Source organism: Nesoenas mayeri (assembly GCF_963082525.1).
Source record: "Nesoenas mayeri genome assembly, chromosome: 11".
In the NCBI taxonomy this organism is placed as follows: domain Eukaryota; kingdom Metazoa; phylum Chordata; class Aves; order Columbiformes; family Columbidae; genus Nesoenas; species Nesoenas mayeri.
In genome coordinates, this window is record NC_137563.1 from 1,206,389 (window position 1) to 1,232,428 (window position 26,040).

The 26,040-nt window shown below is 43.3% G+C and overlaps 1 protein-coding gene across 2 annotated transcripts; it reads right to left on the reverse strand.

Moving 5' to 3' along the window:
- Positions 1 to 833: 833 nt before the first annotated feature.
- Positions 834 to 25,783, reverse strand: SCG3 (secretogranin III; the record flags this gene model as incomplete). 2 transcript variants are annotated; one of them, XM_080351316.1, is made up of 12 exons in its annotated part: positions 834 to 952; positions 4,731 to 4,811; positions 6,846 to 6,974; positions 7,588 to 7,671; positions 19,137 to 19,253; positions 21,014 to 21,191; positions 21,510 to 21,671; positions 22,602 to 22,744; positions 23,774 to 23,989; positions 24,072 to 24,117; positions 24,679 to 24,731; positions 25,421 to 25,783. In XM_080351316.1, the coding sequence occupies 12 exons, from the start codon at positions 25,503 to 25,505 to the stop codon at positions 834 to 836; spliced, it is 1,413 nt and encodes a 470-aa protein (XP_080207442.1). The 2 variants fall into 2 exon arrangements, with proteins under 2 accessions (XP_080207442.1, XP_080207443.1); XM_080351317.1 differs by having other exon boundaries at positions 4,743 to 4,811; positions 25,421 to 25,505.
- Between the last annotated feature and the right edge of the window lie 257 nt (positions 25,784 to 26,040).

Below are 26,040 nucleotides of genomic sequence, written 5' to 3' on the forward strand. Positions count from 1 at the left end.
AGATACAATCGGTTCTCTAAGTCAAGTCTTTCAGAAAAGCAGGGCCCATGTTCCTAACAACATCTCTATCTGCAAACTCCCCTTCCCATGCAAAATGATTCGAATGGCTATTTACACTTGTCATCAGGCTATTCATGGCAGGAATTCAACAAATTACGCATGCACAATCAGCAAACGAAGAGAGTGTTGATACATGCGGAATGGAGCAACAACTGGGAGAATACAGCTCTGTAACACAGACAGCAGCTGTAGTGCCAGAGATGGATCAGGCAGCTAAAGACACTGCAGGTTGAGCCATAGAAAACTACATAAGAGATAAAAAAGGGTATTAGGATTTAAAAGCAAGATTTCTAGCTATAAAATCATATTAAGATTAATGAAAACTTTAATAGGTAAATTATTTTCAAATATTTTATTTAGAGAACTATGAACTATTTTATAATAATGCCCTTTACATAGTTGCATCTATAGAAGGCTAGTGGAGTGAAAGCAAAAGACGCAGCGTTAAACGAACTTTCCATCAGGAATGACAGGTTTATCTACAAAAGCAAACCGAATACAAATGATAAATCAAAGAGAACATTGCATAAATATTTACTCTGTCAAATAGAGATTCAGTGTCGGAATTTGGCCTTCAGGGTTGATCTGCAAGTGTAGGGAATACAGTGTGCAATAAGTGTACGGAGCACTACAGCTCTTCATTTCTGTCTAGAAAGTTGTGAGTGCGACGTGAACAGAGCATTTCTAATGATACCCTCAAAATAACAGATCAGAAATCATGGGGCGGGCGGGGGAAGCTACACTAGTTCTCTACACGTTTGGCAGCCACTGTTTTACAGGCTGCCGTATATACGTTTAATGACATCGGCCTCTTCCTTGTCCAGGATGCCCTCGTCCACATAAGCATCAGCCTGCTGATCAATGAAATCTCGCAGCTTTGAGAGATCGTAGTCTGAAAAACAAGAATTCATCGGCACGGTGAGTCATTGCCATTCTACCGCCTCGCTTAAGAAACAGCACCAGCCTAACGTTTATGCAACAAATGCAGTTTTTCCAACACAAAGGGAATTCACTGCAAGTGCCACCTGCGAAAACAGTTATAAAACCCCAAACCAACAATCAAAACCCTGCCCAAGGTCTTTTTATATGTCATGCTGCTTTTACTATTCAAAAGAAATAATCAACTCTTGCTCTTGATTGCTTGCTGACAAGTGCTAAAGAAATAATATGATCTGGTCCAGGGACTGGATGTTCTAGTCTGTGTGCAAAAGCTGTTGAAACCCTCTGATTTTCACAAGTGTCACGAGTTCAAAAGTGTTAAATTGTCTTGTTGAAATCCCAGTCAAATTCCCACTTACTACAAACACCTGTAGTGAAAATTCAAGGAAGTGACTTCCTGAAAATAAGCAGAAATAATAGGATGTTTACGTTGCTACAGAACCCAATATCCTGACCTGGGAGGAGTGTCTGGGACAGCGTTAGTGCCAAAGAGCCGCTGGTGGTCCGTGTGTGTCAGTCTGCACCTTGGGGGTTGCATTGATGCAGCGTGATTCACACCATGGACATTAAATAGACTTTTCACATGCTGGAAAACATCACTGCTTTCCATTAAAAGAATCCAGCTTTCAAATAACATAAAAAGGTAAGTATTGCGTAGTCGTAACTCTGGCAACAGATCCAGTATGTTCGCACACAAACGCAGTACCAATTTTAGATAGATAATTTACTGCATAAAATGTAAAGCTTAATCTGTTACAATCACATGCGGGTAGTCTGGAAAACATCGATGTCTCGAGGGCTCATACTAACTTAAATGAATTAAGATCTTTCATAAAAACAGACACATCCTGAATTTTTCAGTATAAATGACTTGTTCCACAGACAGAACCTCCAGAATGTATGAGTACTGCTGTTGCAGTGTACTCAGTGTACATCACCAGGCAGCAACAAGCAGAAGGACCTTCTTTCAAACTGTACATTCTTAACAAAACAGACAGCAACGACTTTCTGTCTTTTTATGGGTGAGTGACCAAAATTGGGCAGAAACAGAAAGACATTAAGAAGCAAATTAATGCCTGTGATCATTTTTATAACAGTACAAGGCGATTTCAAGTGAGTAATAGAGACAAGTGACGTTCAGAACTCTCCACTCCAGCAGATGGGTCCTGCCCGTACCCGAGGGAACAGGAGTTTTCCTGTTTGCTGGAGCGAGGCTGGGATTTGGGGATTGGACTAGATGATCTTTTGAGGTCCCTTCCAATCCCAAACATACTGTGATACTGTGATTTCACACCTGCTCTGTCACCAGCGCCACCTGAGAGAACGTCACCTGTTTGTCCCTCCGTCTGAGCTGAGTACCAGGGACAAACCGTGCCCAGCAACTGAATAATGAGGTTGTGAGATTTCATCCATGGTGGCAGAACGAGATCATTATTGGAGGTGTGGAGGTTTAATTACTAAACGTTCTGTATGAGACTTACAACCATTAAATCCTACCCAATTCAAGTTAATTCGTATATCTCATGGCAATTTAATTCAGTTTGTTTTTTTCTAGAAATTGATAAGTGTTGATTTCTAATACTTATTTGCAACCTATTAATTTGGGCAAGTGATTAGAAAGATCAGCTTTGGTTTATATTCACCACAACGGCTGCAGTATTACCTCGAGTTGAGAAACTCCTACAGTTAATGAAGCGAGGTCTTATTTGCATATTCAAACGAAGCCATTTGCCGTTGCAAATAACTCTAGAATGTACTTTCGTTCCTAAATGGCTACCGTTTGTGTTGTGAAACTATAAACTACCCAGGTACTTTGTGAAAAATCTGAGCGGGTTATTTGCACGTATTAGTTAATTGACCCCCAGTTACGTGCTTTGGAGACTAAAGGCAACAGGACACCCAGCAGCGATGGCTGCGGAGGAAACGTGTCCATTTACACAGCATAGGAGCTGGGCTTAGAGAGCGCGGCTTTCAAAGCCAGGCCTGGGAGGTACTGAGGACAAGCCCACAGAGCTTATAGAATGTATATGTGCAAGACAAACTTTGGACACAAAAGCAAAATGGGCCAAAATCCAGGCTTTTGACAGGTTTCTCTGTAAATCATCCAGAGCGCTCAAGTTTACTTGCCTCCATAATAGGCAATAGATATTTTTAAACCAGGAAGACACAAATTAACATTTCCAGGGTCATTAGTCATTGAATGATTAATAATTTCTACTGAAATTTGTACAAAGTTAAGGATCTACAAACATTTGCCTGAAGAAAACCTAAACCTCTTCAAGTATTTCAGTGAGCACACCAATGCACGAACGGGGGAGGAGAAGGCTGCCCGTTTTGATACCGAAATGACTTTGTGAATCAGTTTTCCGCTGGCTCCCAGGTGCGAGCTGGAGTGGAGAAGTGATGGATGAGCACATCAATACCCCCTCATCTTGCACTGCAGGAACCAGCACGATGCATTCACGGGCAGATCGGCTTCCCCTGCCCGCGCTCCCTTTAACATCATCCCAGGAGAACTGAATTAGCATTTTACAAAAATATAAAGCATGGAAAGGCACAGTAAATGTGATGTATCAAACCAGTAAGAACACTATTCTAATTTTGTCATAACTTACACTCACTTTAAGGCCCATTTCCATTGCCGGAGGGCAATAAAGATATTTTAGTGCAAATGAAAACCCATCCATACAGAAAGCGTACGTCTTAATGCATTCCCAGGCAGATAAAGTGCTATTGATCTGCAGTCACAGCCATTGTCAGACTGCAGCACTGCAGAGGAAAGGTTGCTATAGGGAGTGAGGGGCTGCCCACTCAGCGTGTGTGATATAGACACAGAAACAATCACACAACCAAGATCTAATTACTGTAATGAGTACACTGATAAAGAGAAACGTTAATTAGAGTTGGCAGGAAACTCTGGAGCAAATATGTATGCCTGCTGCTAACTGCCATTGCTGCCATTGTGCGGAAATGATTTTAGAGATGGAAAAGAAAATGTTAAATTCTTTCATATCATGGAGTTCCATATAGGAAAATGAATGTGTTGAGCTGTGAGCATGCACCCATCTCTGCAGTGTAAGCCAGCACACCCTGTGCACCCTGTTCCACGCAGCTTTGTGCCTCAGAGCTGCAGCTACCAGAGTTTATTTGGGCTGTAATCCAATCCATTACAGTGCTACTGACTTAAGTTTGTATCTTAACTCTTTACGATTACGAAACAAAGCTCGTTGCAGTTGGTGCTGGCATGCACAGCGCTGCCCTGATGCACTCAGCTTTTCAGAGTGCATCCAGACATCTTAAATACATTTACTTCATGTACAAAATCATGACTTAAAAACATGTTGAACGAAGAAATGAAGCACTAGACAACACTGATGTACTGTTACCTGGTGACAGACAGACAGACCTTAACTATCTGGACAGCACCTTCCACTGGGTACTCACTGGGTGTTTTGTGGCCAGCAGCTGTTTGGGCCAGTTTACATGAATTTGCCCTAGTTTACTATTTTCATTCATTGATTTCACTTTTCATGACCTGTATTATTTAAGCCTAACACCACTAATTATCTCTATAATCTATAACACCACTAATTACCTCTATAATCTGGACAAGCACAGTTTCACATTACTGTTATTTAACTTCTAACACGAAGTTATACCACACAATTTAAATTACACGCTTTGTTATGTATATGGTGCCCATCCCAATGTCAAGGCTTTTTATTTCATACCTTCTTTGTTACCTTGTTTGTTGTGTTTTTTTAGCCATTCTATGTTCTTCCTGATTGCTTCCAAATACGCCTCAGCTTTCCCTAGAGAAGGATGGGAGAGAAGTCAGGCGTGCGCTTAGAGCAGCGACGGACGCAACTCGCTCCGCCGGGTGAGCTTGGTCACGGCAAAGGCAGATTAAAACTATTCTTAGTTTCTGTTTAAAAGCCGAGTCCTGTCAACCTTAGTCAAGCAAAATTCCCGCAGATGGACAGCAGGTTTTGTGTGTGCAAGATTACTCATCCACAAACTTCGCATCATGGGTGTTTCCATCCGTATACGCAACTTTCTGTGGTGTGCACAGACACTGCACATGTGGATTGAAGGCAACCTGGAGCTTTTTGATCATAATCATTGTTCAACAAAGATGATGCTGTTCAGACAGCAAGCAATGACTTAAATAAGACTGAGAACTTTGAGTTCATATACGTGTCAGGAAACTCCTCCACATAGAAGTACTAACAGCATATAGCAAATCTGAGGTTGTGTTGTTTTGGAAAGACAAGTTGAAATACAGCTACTGGAAAAAAATATTAAAATGACCACGATAACTCCTTGTTAAAGCTCAAATTTGAAACCGATGGCTATTTTTGGAGCAGAATGCACACAGGACAGAATTAGTTCAAGGATTACCTAATAAGGCCCCTAAAGAAATATTCCAGCTAATGGATTTTGAATTCTTAACTTGGCTGGAGCTTTATTGATGTAATGTTCTTATATTTGTCAGAGAAAAAAACCCAGTAGAAGGTTACTACTGCCAGCTATGCATGTCTGGCCCATTAGTAAGTGGATACAGTATTAAACATACAATAATTTTGAGCTGGGAGTGCAGAGTTAGCTTTGCAGTAAGTTACTCAGTTAAAGAGCAAAGGGCATTGCATGGTGAGACAAAGAACCGCTGATCCAATTGAAATTTCGAAGAGCTATCGGGCTTAACATTTTTCTGAAGCTAAAGGAGAATAACCCGAACCAAACTGAACAGACAAATCTTCATCAGAAAAGCGAAATATGTTATTTATCACTTCCCATGGGTATAGAGACAATTTTTCTTTACTGTGAAATCAGAAAGGCATCTCGAGCTGTTTTCCTCTTCTGTGCTCAAATAACCACTGCTGGAAAAATGCCACAAATGTCTATTTGTGTCTGGCTAGTGGTTTACACGCCTGCATTGCCCACGGGACCGAACCAGGTGACCAAGGAGCTACAATCTGCTGGAGCCTTGATTGCTGCAGTTCCTTACTGAGCGTGTCGCAGTGAAAACACATGCACCCAAAAACGTACCCGCATAAACCAGCAGCAGTACAAACCAGACCATAAGCACTTGTTTTTAGCCAAATGACTGCAAAACATAGATGCTTATGCTGGATCCGGAGCAGCAAGAACCCACGGAAAGGTTTCTGCACCACCAAACATCCTCCTCCAAAGGCTGGGCGCTGTGCGGGTGCACAGTGTGTGCTGCAGGTCTGCTTTCAGATTTGGCAGCCAATTTGCACCCCACGGACAGAGCAACTTCATCTATTACAGTCCAGTGCAGCATGGTACATGGCATTACATGGCATGCTGAAGCGACTACTAAGTTTGCTTATTGAGACACTAACTGACTGTAACAGGTTTTCAAAGTTATGTAGAACAGGTGAATTGCTGATGAACCGTGACCTCTGGCAGCGAGCAATGCAAGTGATTTCGCTTTGCAGAACTTTTCAGTACCTTTCAGTTCCAGCTCGTTCTAACACAAACTAGAGAGATCTATGGGCTCACTCAGAATATTGAATATCCCGATGATGTGATTTCACTGAAAAGTCACGGATGGAAAGAAGCAAAATCTCTCTGATTGCTATGCCAAAATGCAAGAGGAACTGTCAGTTCTGTGAAAGATGACGGCCTTACTCATCAGGGGATATAGTTTCATACATCTAAAAGTAAGCAAATAACTACACTTCCAAACCAAGCTGTTGTGTGCTGGCTCCCAGTTAACTGCAAACTGAAGGTATTTATGCTAACACAAGGGAAAAACAATACCAAAGACAATACCAATCACTTGGAATAGGGATGGAGCAAAAAACATGGCTATGTTGTACCTCTGGGCTCTTCACTGTTTCCTGCTGCCTTTTGTTCTTCATTTTTTGTGGAATCCTTTGAAATTTCATATTCCTTTTCCATTTTAGCGGCTTCTTCCTTCGTGCTGTCTGCTTCTTCGCTACTCTTGTCTAAAGAAATAACAGGAAGAGTGTTTTTGTATGAACTGCACCAAAAGCACTCCTAAATCACATCAACACGGTCTTTAGGAGTGAAGCAGCTTCAGTGATGATGGAGGGAGAAGCTCACTGGAGTCCGGCTCAGGGTGGTTTCTAAAGGTCATCTCTACCCAGACCTTTGGAAATAGGAATATCTGTTTCTGCTCTTACAAATGGCAGCTGAATACAGGCGACTAAAATCCATAACATGTATTAATAGTTCATCAAGGCACATTCCTTTGTGTGGAGAAAAATTACAGGAAATTTGCATTCACCAGATCCAAAGTCGACAAAGGATTATTTTTTTTTCAATTTATTATTTAAGTCTTAGAAAGCATCGATAGAGCTTGCTGCTGTATGTGTGTAATGTCTGGAGCCCACTGAAGAAAAGGGCGGTGGGTAGACTTCTCAAAGATCAGACAATTAAGTAAGACTTCCCCTCTTGCTGTGTTTTAGACACCCAGATGTGGCCACAGGTTCTCGAGGGACTGTAACCTGCAGCCTGGATCTAAAGCCATTAACATCCTTCTAGGTGAACAGGTTAAACCCCATGTTATCCCAGGAGAGAAAACCATAGAACAAGTACCTGCTGGTAGCTTTGTTCTGGCTTTTGTAGAAGGGTTCTCGAGCTTCTTCTTTGTCTGCTCAGCTATCATTGTATCCAAGTTTTCTAGAAATCAAGGCAAAACAAAAGCAAACCCTTGTTAGTCTTCAATAGATAAACTGTGTTCTCCACACCACCAGCTGGAATGGTAGGTGGAAAGCTAACAGAGCGGTCTCCATTCTTGCCTCTGAAGAATGAATCCAGGGCTGACACCAAAAGAACAAACAAAGAGCTCTATGGAAATTCGATCAATCTTCTTAAAAAAATGACAACTAGATCATGACAATAGGTGTACCAAATACAGCCAGTATTCATACAGACAGCAAATGCGTACATACCTATTGTAATATTTAAATCATATAACAGTATCTGTAGCGATTTATTCTGATGAAAGCAATGAAAGGGTTTAACTAACTCCACAAAGTATACAAGACTATGAAACACGTGCTTCATCCTGGTGGGGAAATACTACCCCAAACTGCTTATCTGTCTGGATTTTAGATGGTTTCACTGGAAAAGAAGCCTAATAAAAAGTTTTAAAATATATTTAGATTAATGAATATGTGAATCAAAGTGACTAAACCAAATTTTTCTTTGAAGTTGCTGAAGCCAAGCATTTACCTGAAAGCCCAGCAGACAAATGTGGCCGTGTAGGTAGTTCTAAAAGTCTAGAAAACTCATCTACTTTGGAAGTAAAGCCACCTTTTCATCAAGATGGATGTTTCAGATGTAAACATCGGATGTTTATGTGGGGAAAGAAGTCTTTGTGGTATTCACCAATACAGGTCATCGTGCAGTCTGCCGTATTTCCTCTACAGTGCCGAATTTTCTTTCCCTTTATCAGCTTTTTTTAAAGGTGATTACACATGGATGCAAAATGCGACAGACGTCAGCTGGGTGGAGGGGTATTTTTGAGAGACTTAGTTTTGAATTGGCAATATTATCTTTATATAAACAGCTAAAATATTCAGTATGAGGTGTGGTAACTGTGGCATAATAGATATTATAGAACCGGTAAATATTTTAGATCGTATCTTCTGTGTAAGACCAACCAACCTTTTATCCCTCAGAAAGATACTCAGCCCTGAAACCTAAGGATTCATTTTTCAGCAAGCACGTTTCTCTCCGTGGCAGATCAGCAGAACCAATTCCGCCTGCCACGGGATGAGGAATCACATCAGCCTGGCTGCCCGAGTCCTCTCTGCTCTGTTATTCACATCAAATTCAAATGCAAGCCATTTTTGTTGGCACCTTCCTTAATCGCACCCTGTCAATTCTACATCGCATTACGGGGGTTTTTTTGGTGAAAACTATTTTTATTTGGTACATATCCTTTCAATGTGATTTCTGGCCCTGCCGTACACCCCAAACTAACCAGGCCTGGGCTGGGTCATGAGCCGGATCAGACGTCCACTGATGAACAGAAAACCCAAGCTAGAATGACAGTGCTGGTATTGATGCCTCACTAATCACTTAATCCAAAGCTTATTGAAAAGACCGTAAACATTCCTTTCAGCCGAGCTTAAGATACTTTTTAAAAACCCTGAATCAGTACCATACTCGTATTCCAGCAGGAATATAAGGATTTTTCTGTTGCAAGAGGCACAGTTTTTAGGATAAGATTATACAGCTGAGAACTTTGTGCTTCATTAAATATAACTTAATGAAAACAGAGTACTAAGCTGGTGTTCATCATGCAAATACATTCATCATGCAAATACATTCACTTAAAAACCCGGTATCTTTCATCGGTAAAGATATGGACAAGTTTATATGACAGACCTTTTACTAAGGACTGCACTTTACAGGAGAAATACTGACGCTACCTGGCTAGCTGGGTGGCACATCAACACGGATCTCCACGTTTCACAAGCAGCTCTATGTTCTGCGCCACAGAGGGGAGTCAGCTCTGTAATTATGTTTATGGGGATCACCTGGTGTATCTATCTATACCTATATCATATATCTATATCTATATCTATATCTATATCTATATCTATGATAGAGAGAGTGTTATCAGAGAATTCACTACCTCACAGACTGTTTCCCAGCTTTATCCTCTCAATATTCTATGTTTATGGGGATCACCTGGTGTACCTATATATATATCTGTAATAGAGAGAACGTTATCAGAGAATCCCCTGCCACACAGAATATGTCCCAGCTTTATCCTCTCAACAGTCCATGTTTATGGGGATGATCACCCGGTGTACCTACATATATATATATATATATACACACATATATATATATATATATGTAATAGAGAGAACGTTATCAGAGAATCCCCTACCTCACAGACTATTTCCCAGTTTTATCCTCTTAACAGTCTACGTTTATGAGGATCACCTGGTGTACCTGTATATATATATATATATAAAATAGAGAGAATGTTATCAGAGAATCCCAGTTCTCCTTGACCAGGATTTATTGCCCTTTTTGCCCTTCAGACTGCCTGCCTGTAACAGCTGGTATTGTTCCAAACCTCGTTTGCACTTGTGACGCGTTGCGGGGCCAGGCCCGCGCAGGGTTTGCCAAGCAACGCGCGGCGCGTGTGCAGCTCTAACCAGAACCGATTACTTTTCCGGCGTTGTTTCCCTGGCAACGTAAGTTTTACAGAGGAAGAGTTCAGGAAGGTACTGACCTTTCCCCAGAGCCGGACACTTATTTGAAATGGCGCTGATTAAAAGCACAGGACAATAACTACGGAGCTAATGGAAGCGACCTGCGCTGTACAACGGGTCTCTCCGGGGCGGGCTCCTCGCAGCCAGCAGGAGCTGGGAGATCTGCCTTCTGCCTTGCCTCACGTTCTAACGTGCTCCTGGATCCGGAATGAAGCGTTCCTGATGCAGGAGGGCTCCGATTTGGAGTCCTGGGCCCCGTTTCCACAGGCACTACACACTGATAGATCCTATTAAGTGCACCTGAAAATGCAAACTCCCAGCGCTTTTGAAACTCTGAAGTCGAGTTGGGTATTCAAATATCTGAATGGCATAAAATCTGAGTGTTTATCTTAACTCTGGGAGAATGCACTGCAGTAACAGCCTTTAAATCCATGGGAAAAGATAGTACATGAAATAATATTACAAATTAAATTACTTTGTTCTTATTAGAGAGGCAGAAACTAATGTACCCATCCAAGTATTTAACAGAATTGGCAATGAGAGCCTGAAATGGACCCTTCTCTACACATAGACAAATTCACAGTGTTTTCCAGACTCTCACGAATCTTCCTGCAAAGGGTTTTTTCATCTGCGTAATTGTCTTGCAGCCAGGAGGCAGCTTCACATTCCATCCTCGTCAAACTGACTGAGGCTGAGGCTTCATGTCATCCAACTTCTGCAGAAAGATCTGCGTGGCTGTTCTCTTTCCTACAGCACAGAAAGGCTGGGCATGTTGAAGGAGAAAAAGGGATGATCACAGTACTTGAAATCAGTCTTAACGATAGAGGAAAAATGAGTTTACTTGATGGGTTCACACAAAACAGCAGCTTCAGCGGGAAAGCCTTGCGGCTTTGTGCTGGTGACTGCTGGCACCAGACACACGTGTTTCAGGCATTAAAAAAGCACCGTTCTCTCAGGGCTCTTCTATCCCGTGCCGGAGATGGACCTGAAGAACTTGCAAGGCCTTTTTACACCTGTGACAGAACTCAGGACACCCCAGAGTTTGCTTGTGACTGTTCTGGTGAGAATAGCACACCTGGTTCATTCTTTGGCCAAATCTTCCTTTTAGCTTACATAAGTGCAGGTCCAAACACTGTCAATACCCTCTGGATTTTCACCAATGCAGCCAAAAGCAAAGCTGGACCTTTAGTCAACTCATACATGCATCATGCATATGTCATATAAACTGCTTAAATGTGATGCACAAGAGAAACCCCTCCATTGTGGAATTACAGATGGGTTTCAGCCTTGCAACCCTCTTGTTCCTTTCCAACTTCCTGCCTTATGTGTCAAAATACGGCATTTTCTCTTTTGAATCTTTCTGTTAGATTTGCCGTGATGATGTGTCTGAAGCCCGACACTGCCGCCAGGACTGACCCACCCGGGCGCTGCCATCGCTTGTACCTGGAGTACAGGCAACAAGGCCAGAACGGCTTGAAATACAATAGCAGCAGTATCACCTGGCAAGCAGATTGAAAGGAACTCAAGAAGCAAAACACCACTAAATAGATGTGTTTGGAGGTGAACAAAGCTCTGGCCAAATCTCCTCATTAAATTCCCTACCTCACAGACTATTTCCCAGCCTCATCCTCTCAATATTCCACAGGCGTTTCCTTTGCTTTACTCCAGGTCTCCTAGAGCTGTGTGGCGCAGTTCTGTACATGATTTGACAGTCATGTAATGTGGTGGGAAAAAGAATTAGTAATACTAAAACTACTCGATCTCTCTCAAAAAGATATCAGAGGAATTTTAGATCCTATGGATACTGGGAATACCAGGCTCTCAAACATACTGTCCCCTCCGGGTGATGCCCGTTGTACTGCGGTGTGTAGAAGTGTGAGGTTAGCTGCCATAGACCTGCCACACCGCAGCTACCCGTTTATTTTCTATGCGGTGAGAGTCTAAATGGGGGAAAACAAGAGAGAAGGTCTAAGCAGTGGGGGCAAAAAACCCCATTCGTGTTTGCGCAAATGCAAAAGTAGCATGGGGCAGACATGGACGAGGCTACAGGAAGAAAAGCTGTGAAGTTGCAGCGGGTCTGCGATCAACATCCTTCCTGCATTGCAGTCCTGTCTGGGCCTTTGCACACTCCCTGTCCCCACAGCCTTTTATCTCCATGCAGACTCATCTCGGGTTTAAGCATTCACATATACTTTGCACCATCACTGCTGCTCCTCAGCATCCGGCCCACTGTCCCCGTCTGGGGTGCCCCAACTTGTCAGATACGAGAGAGTCCTTGGTCTTCCTAAGAACAGGATGGAATCCTGGCAACTGTGTCACCTCAGTTCATCAGATACGAAATAAACAGAGAAAAGAGAGCTGCCTGAAATCAAATAACTCCCACTGGCAGCTGTATGCATCAGTCATATGATAAAGTAACACTGGGCAACGAAATTCACATAGGGAAATAGATTAAAGATTTTAATGCTTACAAAGAAAACCTACAGGAGCAACAGACCATTTGGGAAAAAAAAAAAGGACATTAAAAAAGAAAAAGAAGAAGGTATTATGCATGAACCGTTCGCTGAATGAAACACTGTCACTGGCCTTCATCTGCCCGGTTAAAATGAAGGAAAGAACAAAAGGTCCACATGACACCGTCCATCTATCGCTTGCAGCCTCTGGCACTGGTTTGGCCACGCCGCCCCTCAGCCCTCGGAAGCCACGCAGAGCGCACCGGGGAGCACCTGCGGCTGCAGACAGCGCGCAGGGCGAGGACGGTGCCGGCGGGGCCGCGATCTGCTCTGGGCTCTGTGCCCGTTCTTGCCTAACCAAACAAGCACCAGGATCAGCCCTCTGGCCTGCAGCATCTGTGCTGATGGGAACTTCAGGGATTAGTCCCAGTATTCAGCCAAGTTCTCCCCTGATTGTGTCCGCTCTGCACTGGGCTGTGCTGGGGACATCCCAGAGCTCTGCCTTCAGCAGCACTGGAGCTGCTGAGGGCACCGAGTGTGAACGCGAGCGGCACAACGGCTGTTCCATGTTCCTTAGCACAAAGAGGCAAGGGCACGTTAAAATCAACATAGGGGTCTTTCTGCCTTTTCTTTTTCCCCTGGATATTTTTTTCATGCAGCTTCAGTCTGGCTAAAAGAGAATATTATAGTAAAACAATAGCCGAACAGTAACTTTAGGAAAGGACCAAACTAATGAGTGTGCGTGTACCTCGGCAATAGTCGCCAATGAACCATCCATCTCCCTGTTGTCTTGCAGTTTGGTCTGCTTTCCAATTGTCCATGGAGAACAAATGATGAGGGGGCAGGAGAGGTAAACAGAGACATCTGTTCCTGCCCATTTCTAACCAACACCATCTCCTGTTCAGTCACGGGGGAGCGTGTGGCTTCTGACAGTGAGTCAGAGCCCGAGGGCGGCGGTGTGAGAGGCGCCGTTGCTGTGGGCTATGGAGGGAGGCAGCTGCAACTCAAACTCTGCATGTTGATGAGCCGGAGCAATTTCTCTGTTCTCCCTTTTAATTAAAGGGGGATTGGCTCCCCATCTAGTCTGCGTGTTGTACACTGTGGCTCCAGTAAGCTAAATGCTCTACTACAAGGAGGTTAAAAGTGGGATGCCCTTCAGAAGGAGCAAAGCTACAGAGCGCTCAAACTTTTCTTCCCACTCCTTTGCCTCTTTCTGTTCTCCAATGTTGCTCAGTTGTGGAAGATACAGAAGCCCTGATTTAGAAACTGAAAACAAAATGGCCGACCTCAATCATAAGGTGCAATAAAATCCATATTATATGCAGTATAAACATGAAGCTTCTATATCACAGTATCACAGTATGTTTGGGATTGGAAGGGACCTCAGAAGCTCATCCAGTGCAATCCCCCATGGAGCAGGAACACTCAGATGAGGTTACACAGGAAGGTGTCCAGGCAGGTTGGAATGTCTGCACAGAAGGAGACTCCACAACCCCCTGGGCAGCCTGGGCCAGGCTCTGCCACCCTCACTGGGAACAAGTTTCTTCTCAAATTTAAGTGGAACCTCCTGTGTTCCAGCTTGATCCCATTACCCCTTGTCCTATCATTGTTTGCCACCGAGAAGAGCCTGGCTCCATCCTCATGGCACTCATCTTTTATACACTTACAGACATTAATAAGGTCCCCCCTTAGTCTCCTCTTCTGCAAACTAAAGAGCCCCAGCTCCCTCAGCCTTTCTTCATAAGGGAGATGCTCCACTCCCTTAATCATCTTTGTTGCCCTGATATATCTATGAGACAGAGAAGTACTGATGACAAAAGTTCATGCTACACGTATGTCTTAATTTCGACTGAAACAGAGCTCTATTCGACTGAATAGAGCTAATAGAGCTAATTCTAGTAGCTGGTACAGTGCTGTGTTTCGGGTTGAGTATGAGAATAGTGTTGATAACACGCTGATGTTTGGTTTCAGCTCCTGGCGCTGGGCTGCCAGCGAGACAGTGGGTGTGCACGAACGGCTGGGAGGAGACACGGCAGGACAGCGGACCCCGCTGGCCACAGGGACATCCCATGTGCTCAGTGTGTAAAGCTAAGGGAAGAAGAAGAAAGTGGAGGGGACAGTCGGAGTGATGGTGTTTGTCCTCCCAAGTCACTGTTATGTGTGATGGAGCCCGGCTGTCCTGGAGGTGGCTGAACCACCTGCCCATGGGAAGTGGTGAATGAAACCCTTGTTTTGCTTGCTCGTGTGCACGGGTTTTGCTTCACCTGTTACACTGTCTTTACCTTAACCCACCAGCTTTCCCACTTTTACTCTCCGGTTCTCTCCCCCATCCGCCGGGGCAGCGAGCGAGCGGCTGCGTGGGGCTGAGCTGCCACCACAATGTTCTAGTCCAGGAATGACAACTCCACAGAAGAATACAATGTGCACACAACTAAGTTACATTTCTAGGGTAATAGCTGGTTGGATAACACAACTTTCATTTGATCAGGGTGGCAATGGATAAAACTGCTACAAATCTACTCTTGCAAGCAGTGTACGGCAGGAGAATATCAGCAATGTACTGTGTAAAATGAATTAATACATACACACTTGTGCCTCTTAAGAATCTGTCTATCATCTCTGAAAGCTCTATTTTTGTTATGGTCCACTGGGCTCTAATTACCAATATTTCCCAGAATAGTTCTAAAAATCACTCATTAGTTTGGTCTTATCAGTGGGAGATGATTTACAAATGTGTTAATATCTGAACAAACCGGCACAAACCATTTCTTCCTGCTTCTAAGTTGACAACGATATTATTAAAATAAATGTATGACAAAACTATAGTTTACATAAATACTATAAATAGAGCTTTTACCAGGTAGTAGTGGACTGATATGGGTTTGTTTTCAAATTAGCTAGATAGTCTGGCATACGTAATAAAATTCACTCAGCACACAAAAAAATCCTCTTCTTTGTGCCATGTAGATGAAGCTTTTCTTTAGCATTTATCTGGGCTGTGATGGGTGGCTCTGATGGAAAAGCTGTCATGGTGGATCTCCACCATGGTGGATCTCCACCATGACACTACCCAACAGACACAAGGAAAAGGAAGGAAAGTACGATACTATTCACAAACTAATATTCAAACAGTACAACTACCTATGCAATGCATTGCTTATTCTGCCCTGTATGAATCAAAGTGAGCTTTGCTCTTGGCTCGAACAGCACTCAGCACCATGAAGGATATAGTCCTTTCAGTTCTGCGTGGAGGAATCACTACCAGCTTTTTACACAACAGAAACACTATGAATGCCGAGAATAGCGAAATATTTTACACTGAATCAGCCACAAGTTCTCTGAAAGCTTCTCGCTGCTTTCCACTGGTTGTTATGTGGAGATGCCAACCCTTCCGTTCCACTCCATCCCTGCGCCCTTGCCAAGAGCAATTGCTCTCAGGACCTGTCCTCATTGCCCCCAACACTCGGCCCTTGAGCGGGAAGAGCCCGGTTCAGCAGCGCGGGGCGAGCACGGCGCGTCCAGCTGCCCGACAACAGCACAGGTGGGTAAGTCAGCACCACAGCGGGACCTGATCCACGAGCCACCTGTGTAACCGTGATCCTGTGTCACATTATTGATTACCTGATGCTTTCTTTCTGCACCAGCAACGTTTGTCTATTTCTTTAACTGCAAAACCAATTTGAGAGCCGCTTGCAATCTTCAGAGGGCAGACAGGCTTGCTAGAAAGATTTTTGGAATCCTTTGAACAGGCTACAAACATATAATGAGGCTTTCATTCCACAGAAAAGTTTGCTCCCAAATCAAATAGAGCGTTCCTAGTTAAGAAAGTAAAGCGTGCTAGCAGATAGTGGCATTTTGCCACCAGCAGGGCAATTATCAAATCTGATGCATTTCGGCTGCACACACATTTTATATCAGTTTGTTACAGCCTCTCATCAGTGTTTCCAGAGCTACAGTTTCCGAATACATACTGTAAAAGCTAGGCAGTACTTCTTCTCCTCTTTCATATGTATGACTACATTGGTTTTTGGGTTCTGTGTTCCAGATTGTATTTAGCATACGTAAAGCTTTTCAATATGCATTACATAATAATGAATATTCGCATAAAACATGAATGCCCTCTCCTTGCATTTGTGTGCCTGCGTGTGCTTCTCTTGCAGCACACTGCAGCCAGAGCCTTTGTAACTTAAAGCTCAGCCTAATAACATCATTCACTGCAGCAGCAAGTTAGTTTCCCCCAGAGTAAGACACAATGACGATGACATAATGCTGTGGTTTCCAAATCCCAAACCAGCTGTTCCTGGCACGTGCATTCGCATTCACTGGCTCTGTGTCCATGTGAGAGGCCCAAAAGCTTGTGGCTTGATTCAGTAAATGATTTATTATTTTGAATGTATAATTTAGGGACATAACTTACGCACGGCTTCAGCCACGGAGTGGGGAGAAGCGACTTAGGCAGTTTCCCACTGTAATAAAGGAAGGATATAATTCATCTGCACAGATGCAGTGGGTTTTTTCCACCAAGAAGCACAGGACCTGCTCGCTGATTTTGGACTGGGGGAACAACTAAAAGCTGCCAGTGTTTTTAATTTTTATCTCTCTCTGACAGATATTCATACTAATACCTTTATATACCATAATAAACACAGCTGGGGATCAGTCCCCTAACCCAAACTGCACCAAGCACCTATTCATGTATTACTGGGTATATTATGTTGTAACTTTGAGCTCAATAAGGGTGGCAATAAAACTGCTTATGGATACTGCAAAAAGCTAAGATTCTCCTGTGCTTGCTCTTCATGATTATTTGAGAATACCAGCTCAATAAATGAAGGTCAGCTTTAAAGCCATTTCTCAACAGCAGGTCTAAAAAAAGAATACCACAGAAGCAACTTGAGACCTACGAGAAAGCTCTTCCTACTACAGCGAGCTGTGTGATGGAGCACAAAACCCAGCTCTGCATAGATCACTCATTTGCAAGGCAGAGTCTGGATACATCAGTTGATAGTCTTACTTTAAATGTAGACTAAATCAGACCTCTGAAACTCTTAACCTAATCCCTGCCCTCTGTACTATGTCATCATGGCAATTTGTTTCCAGGGTTACAGTATTTATTTACTCAAAGTCAAGTCAATATGAACAACTGCCTTGAATTTTAGCAGGAAAAACACATCCTGAGTGTAATTCCATTATCTCAGTGGTCTTGCGTCAGGGATGAATTTAGCCTATTAAGTTTTGGCACAACACTATCAGTGAGGGCAGTATCTGCTTAAGCCATATTATCTTCATTTGTAGAATGATACTGAAACAAACAACTGTGCTTGTAATCAACCGCTTCTTTATGTGCGTCTATCTTTAAATGTACAGGCAGTCAGAGAAATAAAGAGCTGAACTGTAGCATAAGATGTCCAAATATTCCAAAATTCAAGAACTTCTCACAGAAAATAAAGGGATAATCTTGGTCAGAGATATAACAAATTCTTTAGAGAGGAAGTGAATGTGAAACATGATCCACCGTTTTTTTTGCAGCCAAGTAATTGACAATCAAACCATACAGTTACAGTTGCATCAATCAATCAGGTGTCTGCAACAGCCCATATCAAACAAGCCAGCAGGAGTCATGAAAGATGATCACCAGATCGGGCTGACTGATTACGCTGAGAATTGCCCTGATGTAAAGAAAAGCTCCTCAGGCTGACCCAGACCAACAATACTTCAGAAAAATGAGAGGGTTGTGTAGAGCTCATACAGATAAGCCTTTGTTCTGTAGCTCTCCTTGTTTAACAAGGAAAGCTATCAACAGCTCGTGTGAAAGAGTTTGCAAAAGCCAGGAGAGCTGTGTGAGAAAAACAAAACAAAAAACCCAACCCAGGTTGTCCCAAAGTCACTCTTCAGGATATTACAACAATTTTACAACATCTGCAAAACCACAGACTCCAAAATGGATCCAGGAACGACTGCTTCGAAAACTACTCCTGCACCAAGGTGTAACGCCTCCCATAGACCAAAGGAGCCTCACCTGGTAGAAGACCATGGCCTTGGGTCCTGTCTGCTCCAGCTGCTTACAGGTGACAGATGAAGGGTGCTGAAGAGCTACGTTCTCTTTGGGAAATGCACGTAGCTGATCCACCTGAACATAACTGAGCCAAACACTAATCTTCCCCTGACACAAACCCATTGAAATCGAGTGTTTCACAGGTGTGGAAGTGAAATAATCCTCTAAAGACATATGTGATAAATAACCTTTCCTTCATTAGATGGAAAGATTAAAGCAGTCTGGAATGTAACATTGCTATAAAGACTGATCGATCATTTAGAAGCACAGCTTTATGATTTCCAATTAATGAGTCTGAAATGGGTCTCATAAAAGCTAGGAAGATGGCAATAAAATCATCACTGTTGGCAGAGTAAGAACATGGCATTGCTAACACTTGCATAAAGTATGGAGGCTCACCCAGATAGGAGACTGCTTCCTCAGGTGTGATCGTCCCATATTTAACCATCATCTTCACAAAGTCAATCAGAGTTTTCATGATGGTTATCAAGGTCTCTTTCTCTTTTGCCTCCGTCTCTGTGCGAGGAGATAAAGCAAAATTAGTCAAAGACTTCAGGCCACTCAGAAAAACTCAGTTCTGTAAACTGTCCACAAACCTCATGCATAAAAAATGACCTAGTCACTAAAAACAAAATGCTGTCCTGGTTTAGCAAAGAGAACTGTACGTTTTTCCCTTTGAATTGCTCCTGCAAAGTACACCTGAATACACTTTAAAACTTTAGGTTTTATAGCTTTTTGTCTTGAAGGTCTATCTTATGGAAGGTAAATGGTATCAATTCTGTTTTGCAGATAAGAAGACTAAACACACTGAGATGAAGTGACTCGGCAGAGTTGAAGCTGCTGGTCAGAGGGCAGATACAGGCACAGTTTTCTACAATCTCTGTCTATCTTTTATTTGTCTGTGAACTACTCAGTAGACCAGTCTGGTTCTGTATGAGGGAGATAGCTCAGAGATCCCTTCTACAAGATCCATGGATTCATTTACAGAAACATGAAGTGTCTCAAATGAGATCGTTACTGTGCACAAGACCATGACTGTTACTGGAAAAACATAATATTGCATGGTTGAGAGGATCATGACTCCAGAATAGGATATGAACAGTGATTTTTCATTATAAAAATTCATCTTCTTGCCCACACATATCCCTGATTATCTTCATGATCATTGCTACTTAGCTTTCTTTTTACATTTTCTTTATCTGCTGGAAAATATTACCGCTATTTCCGCAGCAGCAGCGCGGAACTGCCCAGCACACGGTCACACGAGCTCTTCCCACAGCCCAGGTTGTCACTGGAGGACCCAGCGGAGCCAGGGACACTGACGGTCACACAGGGACAGTCAGGAATGTCCCCCCCGCCTTGGCAGAGGGCCAGCCCCTTTTCCCAACACACATCTGTAGGATGCAATCGAATCCCTTCTCCTCCAGCATGATCCAAGCTGGCAGGCGAACAGCACAAAGCAGGAGACAATGCGGAGATGTGCAGCCAGCGGGACCTGCTTCTCTCTGCTTGAGAACCTGTTAGACCCAACATAAGCAAAACGTGCCCTGAGGTGTTTCGTTCTAGCTCTCCGCTTGGGCATTCATGGGGACTGTTTGAAGCAAGTTGAAGGCTCCTGCAGGACAAGGAATCTACAGAATACATTGCTGCTGGCTGTTCTGGAGAGAGCAGAAGATAGGCTGGCTGCAGGAGGAGAGTGGGTGTGTGGCAGAGCGTGCTGGCAAAGGGCTGTGGCGAGCTGCCACGATCTTGCCTGCAGTCACTGGAAGGCAATGACGTCTCGCACCGGAATGGGAAGAGACGTGCAAAGCTTTCACTGCAATAAGCAGCAAACCTGTGGTTTGTGAAAAGGCTGAGAGGCTCAGCCTCATTAACCGGTACCATCACGGTGAGGATTCTGCTGTGGCTTACTCAGAGCTCTGTTGGCTTAGAAGACACGGATGTTACTGGAAAGATCTCCGGAGAAAACAATTTGCCAGTTTTTCATTATGCCCTTACGGGAATGAAAAGAATTCAGGGCTCTTGAATTATACAGCACAAGATGGGAAGGGCTATCTAGGTCACACAGTCTGCAGCTCTGAGTGCTGCTCCTCCCAATGTTTTGCCATATGCACTAATCAAATTAGTCTCTGCTATGCATCTTAGAGAACGTTTTTAAAGTACCTGGTCTCTTGCAACTAGAGAATCTGTAGGAAAGAGAAGGGAAAGGAGCAGGAGAAAACAGAGAGAATCTATTTTTCTTCCTAAATGTCCTTGTAAACACATGATGAGCTCACCTGAGTTAAGACTTTTTAATAGTGCGTAAAAATTTGGAAAATATTGGAGGTCTTCAAAATTATCTTCAGAAGGCAGCTCATTTCTTCTTTCCAAGGCATTAGATGGCGACCAGGTGTTGTCCAGTGTATCATCAGCTTCTCCATTAATGAAACTATCCTTAGCAGCGTTGCTTAGTATCTCCACAAAAGACATTAAAAAAATATAAGCACATTGCTTCTGGTGATAGAGTTAATAGAGCAACAAACAGCATCATAATCTTATGTCAACACTTTCCTAATTATAAGATAAAGACTATGCTGTTTTTCCAAAGCTATTTCAATTTGAGATCTGGCTTAAACCTCAGAGTAACTCATGATACATTCTCCTATCTGATGGAATTTCTTAAAGAACACCTTTAGTTTCCAGATTGCACTAATTATTCCCTAAAGCAAAGCAGTGTACTGGTCTACGTGTATCATTTGGCAAGTGAGTCAAAATGATTAGCTACGAAATTACCATTTTTTCCGGTTGCTTTTCTTCTGTATCACTGTCTGCTCTGCTTGGAGGGTAATTGAAGCCTTCAGACTCCTTCTCACGATCCTTCGCTTCATTTGCAATTAGCTGCTGTAAAACCTCTGCCACTTCATCTTCCAGCGTGTAGGCCTGACTCTCTGTGATCTGTTGAAATATTTGTACTTATAGAATAGTGTTTTTCCTAGATTAAAACATCAATATGAAACCTGAGCTTTGTAAATAGGTTGCTTTAAATATGTTTGCTTCAAAGCTCAGCACAGCCAAATTAGGTGTAATACCTTCACTGATATGTGTGTATACATATATTCATATATTCATATATACATGTATATATATATATATACACATGTCTCTATCTATATACATTTATACACACACACATACAAACACTTATCAATGATGTGTGTATACATAAAAAACACCCACCCACACATGTTGTCTCCAGTATGAAAACAAGCCCATATGGGGCTTAACACAATGGAGTCCAGCTTGAAAGACGGAGCTGCAAGTGAAGCATACCCGTGTATGTGCATGAGTGTGTGTATAAATGTATGTGCTCTGCAACATACCTATGTACAACTGAATAACTACCACAAAATACAGTAATGCAGAAAGGGGAAAACCAAAGAGCTTTCTATGGCATCATTAAAATGTTCTCTCTTTGCTTCATAGCAGTGTCACTTGTATGAAAGCTCGGCCATGCAGCTGTCCCACAGCTCCCTTTGTAATCAGTGGGACCCAGCACGCAACTGCTGATTGCAAAATCCACTGCAGAAAAGATAGGGTTAGTATTTTAAAATGTAAGGATCCCATATTGCAAAGGCTAAAGCCATTGGGATACCCAGAGGTCAGAGACAAATGCAGTCTTGCTAAAAACCAGTAACAATGAGAAATGCATCCTTAACTAACCAGCATCATTGTATGTCTGCTCTGACAATAATTAGTAGGTGGATAGGAATGAGCTTAGACCCCGAATGCCCCTCATTTTCACTCAAGTCAGCATTAACAGCTGGAGACAAAGAGCATTAAACCAACCCACAAAGCAGCTGAATGAAGCATTAGCAAGATACTTACGAGCCCCAGATTTAGAAGTTTTGAAACGATCTTGTCAAACACTCCTCTATCATTTTCCTCGTAAATCCTTGCAGCAATTTTTTGGACAATGTCTTCAGCGGTCAGAGGAGTGCCGTCTAACTGATGGAGGCCATCTGGATCATCTGAAAGGATTACAGTTTAACCGGGTGCCGACTGTCCTAACTCATTTGGATTAGACATCTTGTAAAATATATCTGCCCACGTCTTTTTCTCTTCAGAACAAAGCTGCACTTTTGAAACACAGTAGGAATATATTCCACACACACTTTGGAATCCAGCACATCAGTCCAAATGAAAAATTCTTTGTGTCCATTTTCCACATCTGAAAAATGTCTTTCTGCCTGGCTTTTTTGCAAGAGCAGAGATGACTATTAGGAGCACACTCTCCTGTTCCTAGGAAAGTTGTAAGAATGAGAGAACACTGCTCACACATCCCCTCATACGCATCTTCCTGCTATCTACTGTCATTGTGTGGCCCCCTAGTTCAGAACAGATCCTGACAAACACCGATTTCAGCAAACGAAGTTTTAATTATGTAATCATTACTTATGGCAAATAATATTATGTGACCAATGGGAAAGTGTATATGATGAGTAAGCTTCGGTCTGTGATGAGCAAACTTTGATATAATTAAAAACATCCTGAGCTAAATGCTGCTCACAACTCTCAGCGGATTCGAACTGCAAGTCAATTAACTACTCCTGTAGTAAAGGCAAAGATTATTTGGCCCTTGGAAACTTCTTTTAGCTTTGTGATGAAGAGAATTATCTAACATTGCATGTAACATTTGAAACAAATATATGCGATTTAGCTCTGCATAAAAGTGCTTCTTCCTTTCAAACCAGAATACATTTTCATTTAAAATGTGTCCCATTTTCCTTCCATCAAATCAAAATTGCTAAAAACCATAATGCAGATTACACTGTTGGGTTTTCCTCCATGCAAGAAGACTGTGAAAATCAACAGCAATTGTTTTATATTGTGTTTCAAAACCTAATTGTAATATGACAAGAATGCAACTGGAAAGAATTGAAACTGCACAGCAGTAACAAATAGAGCTCTTTTCTACTGGTGAGTACAACATTCGTGACTGCAATCAGTTTGCAAGAGAAGCCTAACCTAAAAGTCACCGAAAGATGATTACAGAATACCTTGGAATTTATAATCCAGTCCACTTTTAGTGGAGTCATAGTCATCCACGAGCCTGCGGTTCTTGGTGGAGTCTGCATCGTCAATGGCCAGCTGCTGTTCATACAACGAGCTTCTAATGGACTCCCTCTCCTTTGCATTCCTCTCTCTTTCTGCTACCGCTTTTAGCAGGTTCAGGTCATCAACAAAGGAATAATTCCTGAACTCTGGCTTATTTTCTGAAAAACATATCAATGCACATATGACATAAAATCTTATACCATCATGAACATCACTCTAAAGCAAAGACAGATGTTTTACCTGTGGGAGCTATTTTCCTGTTCTTGTCTGCCTCAGCTTCAGCAATCTGATAATACAAAGATAAAACAAACAAACCAACAAACAGGCAGAAGGAATAAATACACCAAATGTGTGATCCCTTAATTTATCAATATCAGCAGAAGCCTGAATGCCTGATCTTCCCTCTTAGTAAGAAGTTGGCGTTAAGAAGCAGAACATGATTAAGCGGTTGGCACTTTTTGTCAGTACCAAGGCATCCTCTGATTGGAATCAGACACTCTGAGAAGCTGAAATAGACTTTCCATTTTACAATAAATGCCAGTTATGTTTTTCTTCTTCAGTCCGAGCTCCCAGTAGATTCAATACCAAGGGGTTACACACCTATAAGCTGTTGGAGCTGACAACCTGCTTTTGGAATGCTGGACAGTAAAACTCTACGTGCTAGTTCTTAAAATTATTGAAACTCTATTTTGTACCAAACCCCATCAATATTTACTTTACTGACAAATGTATTTTTAAGTGATTTGTTGAGCCATTAGGATATTCATGGATCTGGTACCTGAAGGCTCAACATATTATGAGAATACCCAAACTAAAAACCACTATAAATATTTTACATTTCACTTACCTGTTCCTCCAAAGGTCTTTCTACACTTAATTGCCTGTTGTGTATAGATTTATCTAAAATAAATGAACATACATATATACTCAGTTATATGATGCATGTGACTACAAAGAGACAGCACATTTTTCCTTAATTTATCGTTTTCTCCCATAAAACATGGTGTTTTAAATATGACGCCAACTGCTAGTTCATGTAAAAAAAATAAAAATCAGTGTTCCTAGAAGACTGAGAATACAATAAAAATGTCAAACATTTAAAACAATAAGATTGTTTGGGGCACAGGGAGGGGCTCTGCTAATGAGGTAACAGAAACACAGATGTAGACTCAGTGACCCCTTCTGATGAGAAAACTCAAAAAAAATTGGGGGGAAAAATGCTGTAAGAGATTGACTAAAATAGCAATAATCGGATTGGCACAACCAGGAGATTAAAAATCTCTTACATCCAGAATACCAGGGGAGACAGGGAGCAAGAGAGAGACTTGTGCAGAAACTGCTGTAGAATAGACGGAAATGTTGCTTGGAAAAGGCTGAAAAAATTCAGAGCTTTTCCCTCTACCGGCATCTATGTCTTTGCTTTAATATTATATTGCAACTTCCGTGATCCAGCGTCTTGCACCTGGAATATTGCTTCTTTAGGATCTAATTTCTTTTAGCCAAGTGGAAGGAAAGTTTTTCCTTTCCTCCGCTTACACCCTGCAAAACTTTGCCCACCTCGGAGCAATCGCGTTACCGCAGGTGCTTACCTTGGCCCGCGGGTTTCGGGAAGCCATGCACCCGGCTCGCCAGCAGCGACAGCACCTGCACCGCGACCGCCAGCCGGAGGAACATCCTGCGGCCGCCCAGCCCTGCAGGGCGAGCCCGGCCCGGGGACGGGGCCGCTGCCCGCGGGGCTCCCGCCGCGCTGCCCTGCGCGCCCCTGCGGCCCCGGGCGCTGTCCAGCGGCGCGGTGCTGAACGCACGGCAGTGCCGACCGCCGCGCTCGGCAACGCCGCCGCCGCCGCGCTCGGCCGCTCGTCCCCGCGCCCGCAGAAATGGTCGATCTCGTCCCCGCCGCCGGTCCCGGGCAGGGGGGAGGAGACGGGGGAGGGCCGCGGCCGGCGGAGCATGCGCGCCCCGCTCCGCGGCCCCGCCAGCCGCAGCCCCTGCCCGCCCGCTCCCGGGGGAGCGGAGCCGCGGGGGCTCCGTGCCAGCCGGCGGGGACACGGGTGGCGTGGGGCGTTCTCCCCGCCTCGCACGGGGCTGAGCACCGCGGCTGAACTGCCGGGAGCTGCGGGAAAACCCGACCTGCTCGGCCACCCGTGACAGCGCTTTTAGGGGAAGGCTCAGGTTTGAAGTCAGCTCAGAAAGGCTGGGTTGCACACGC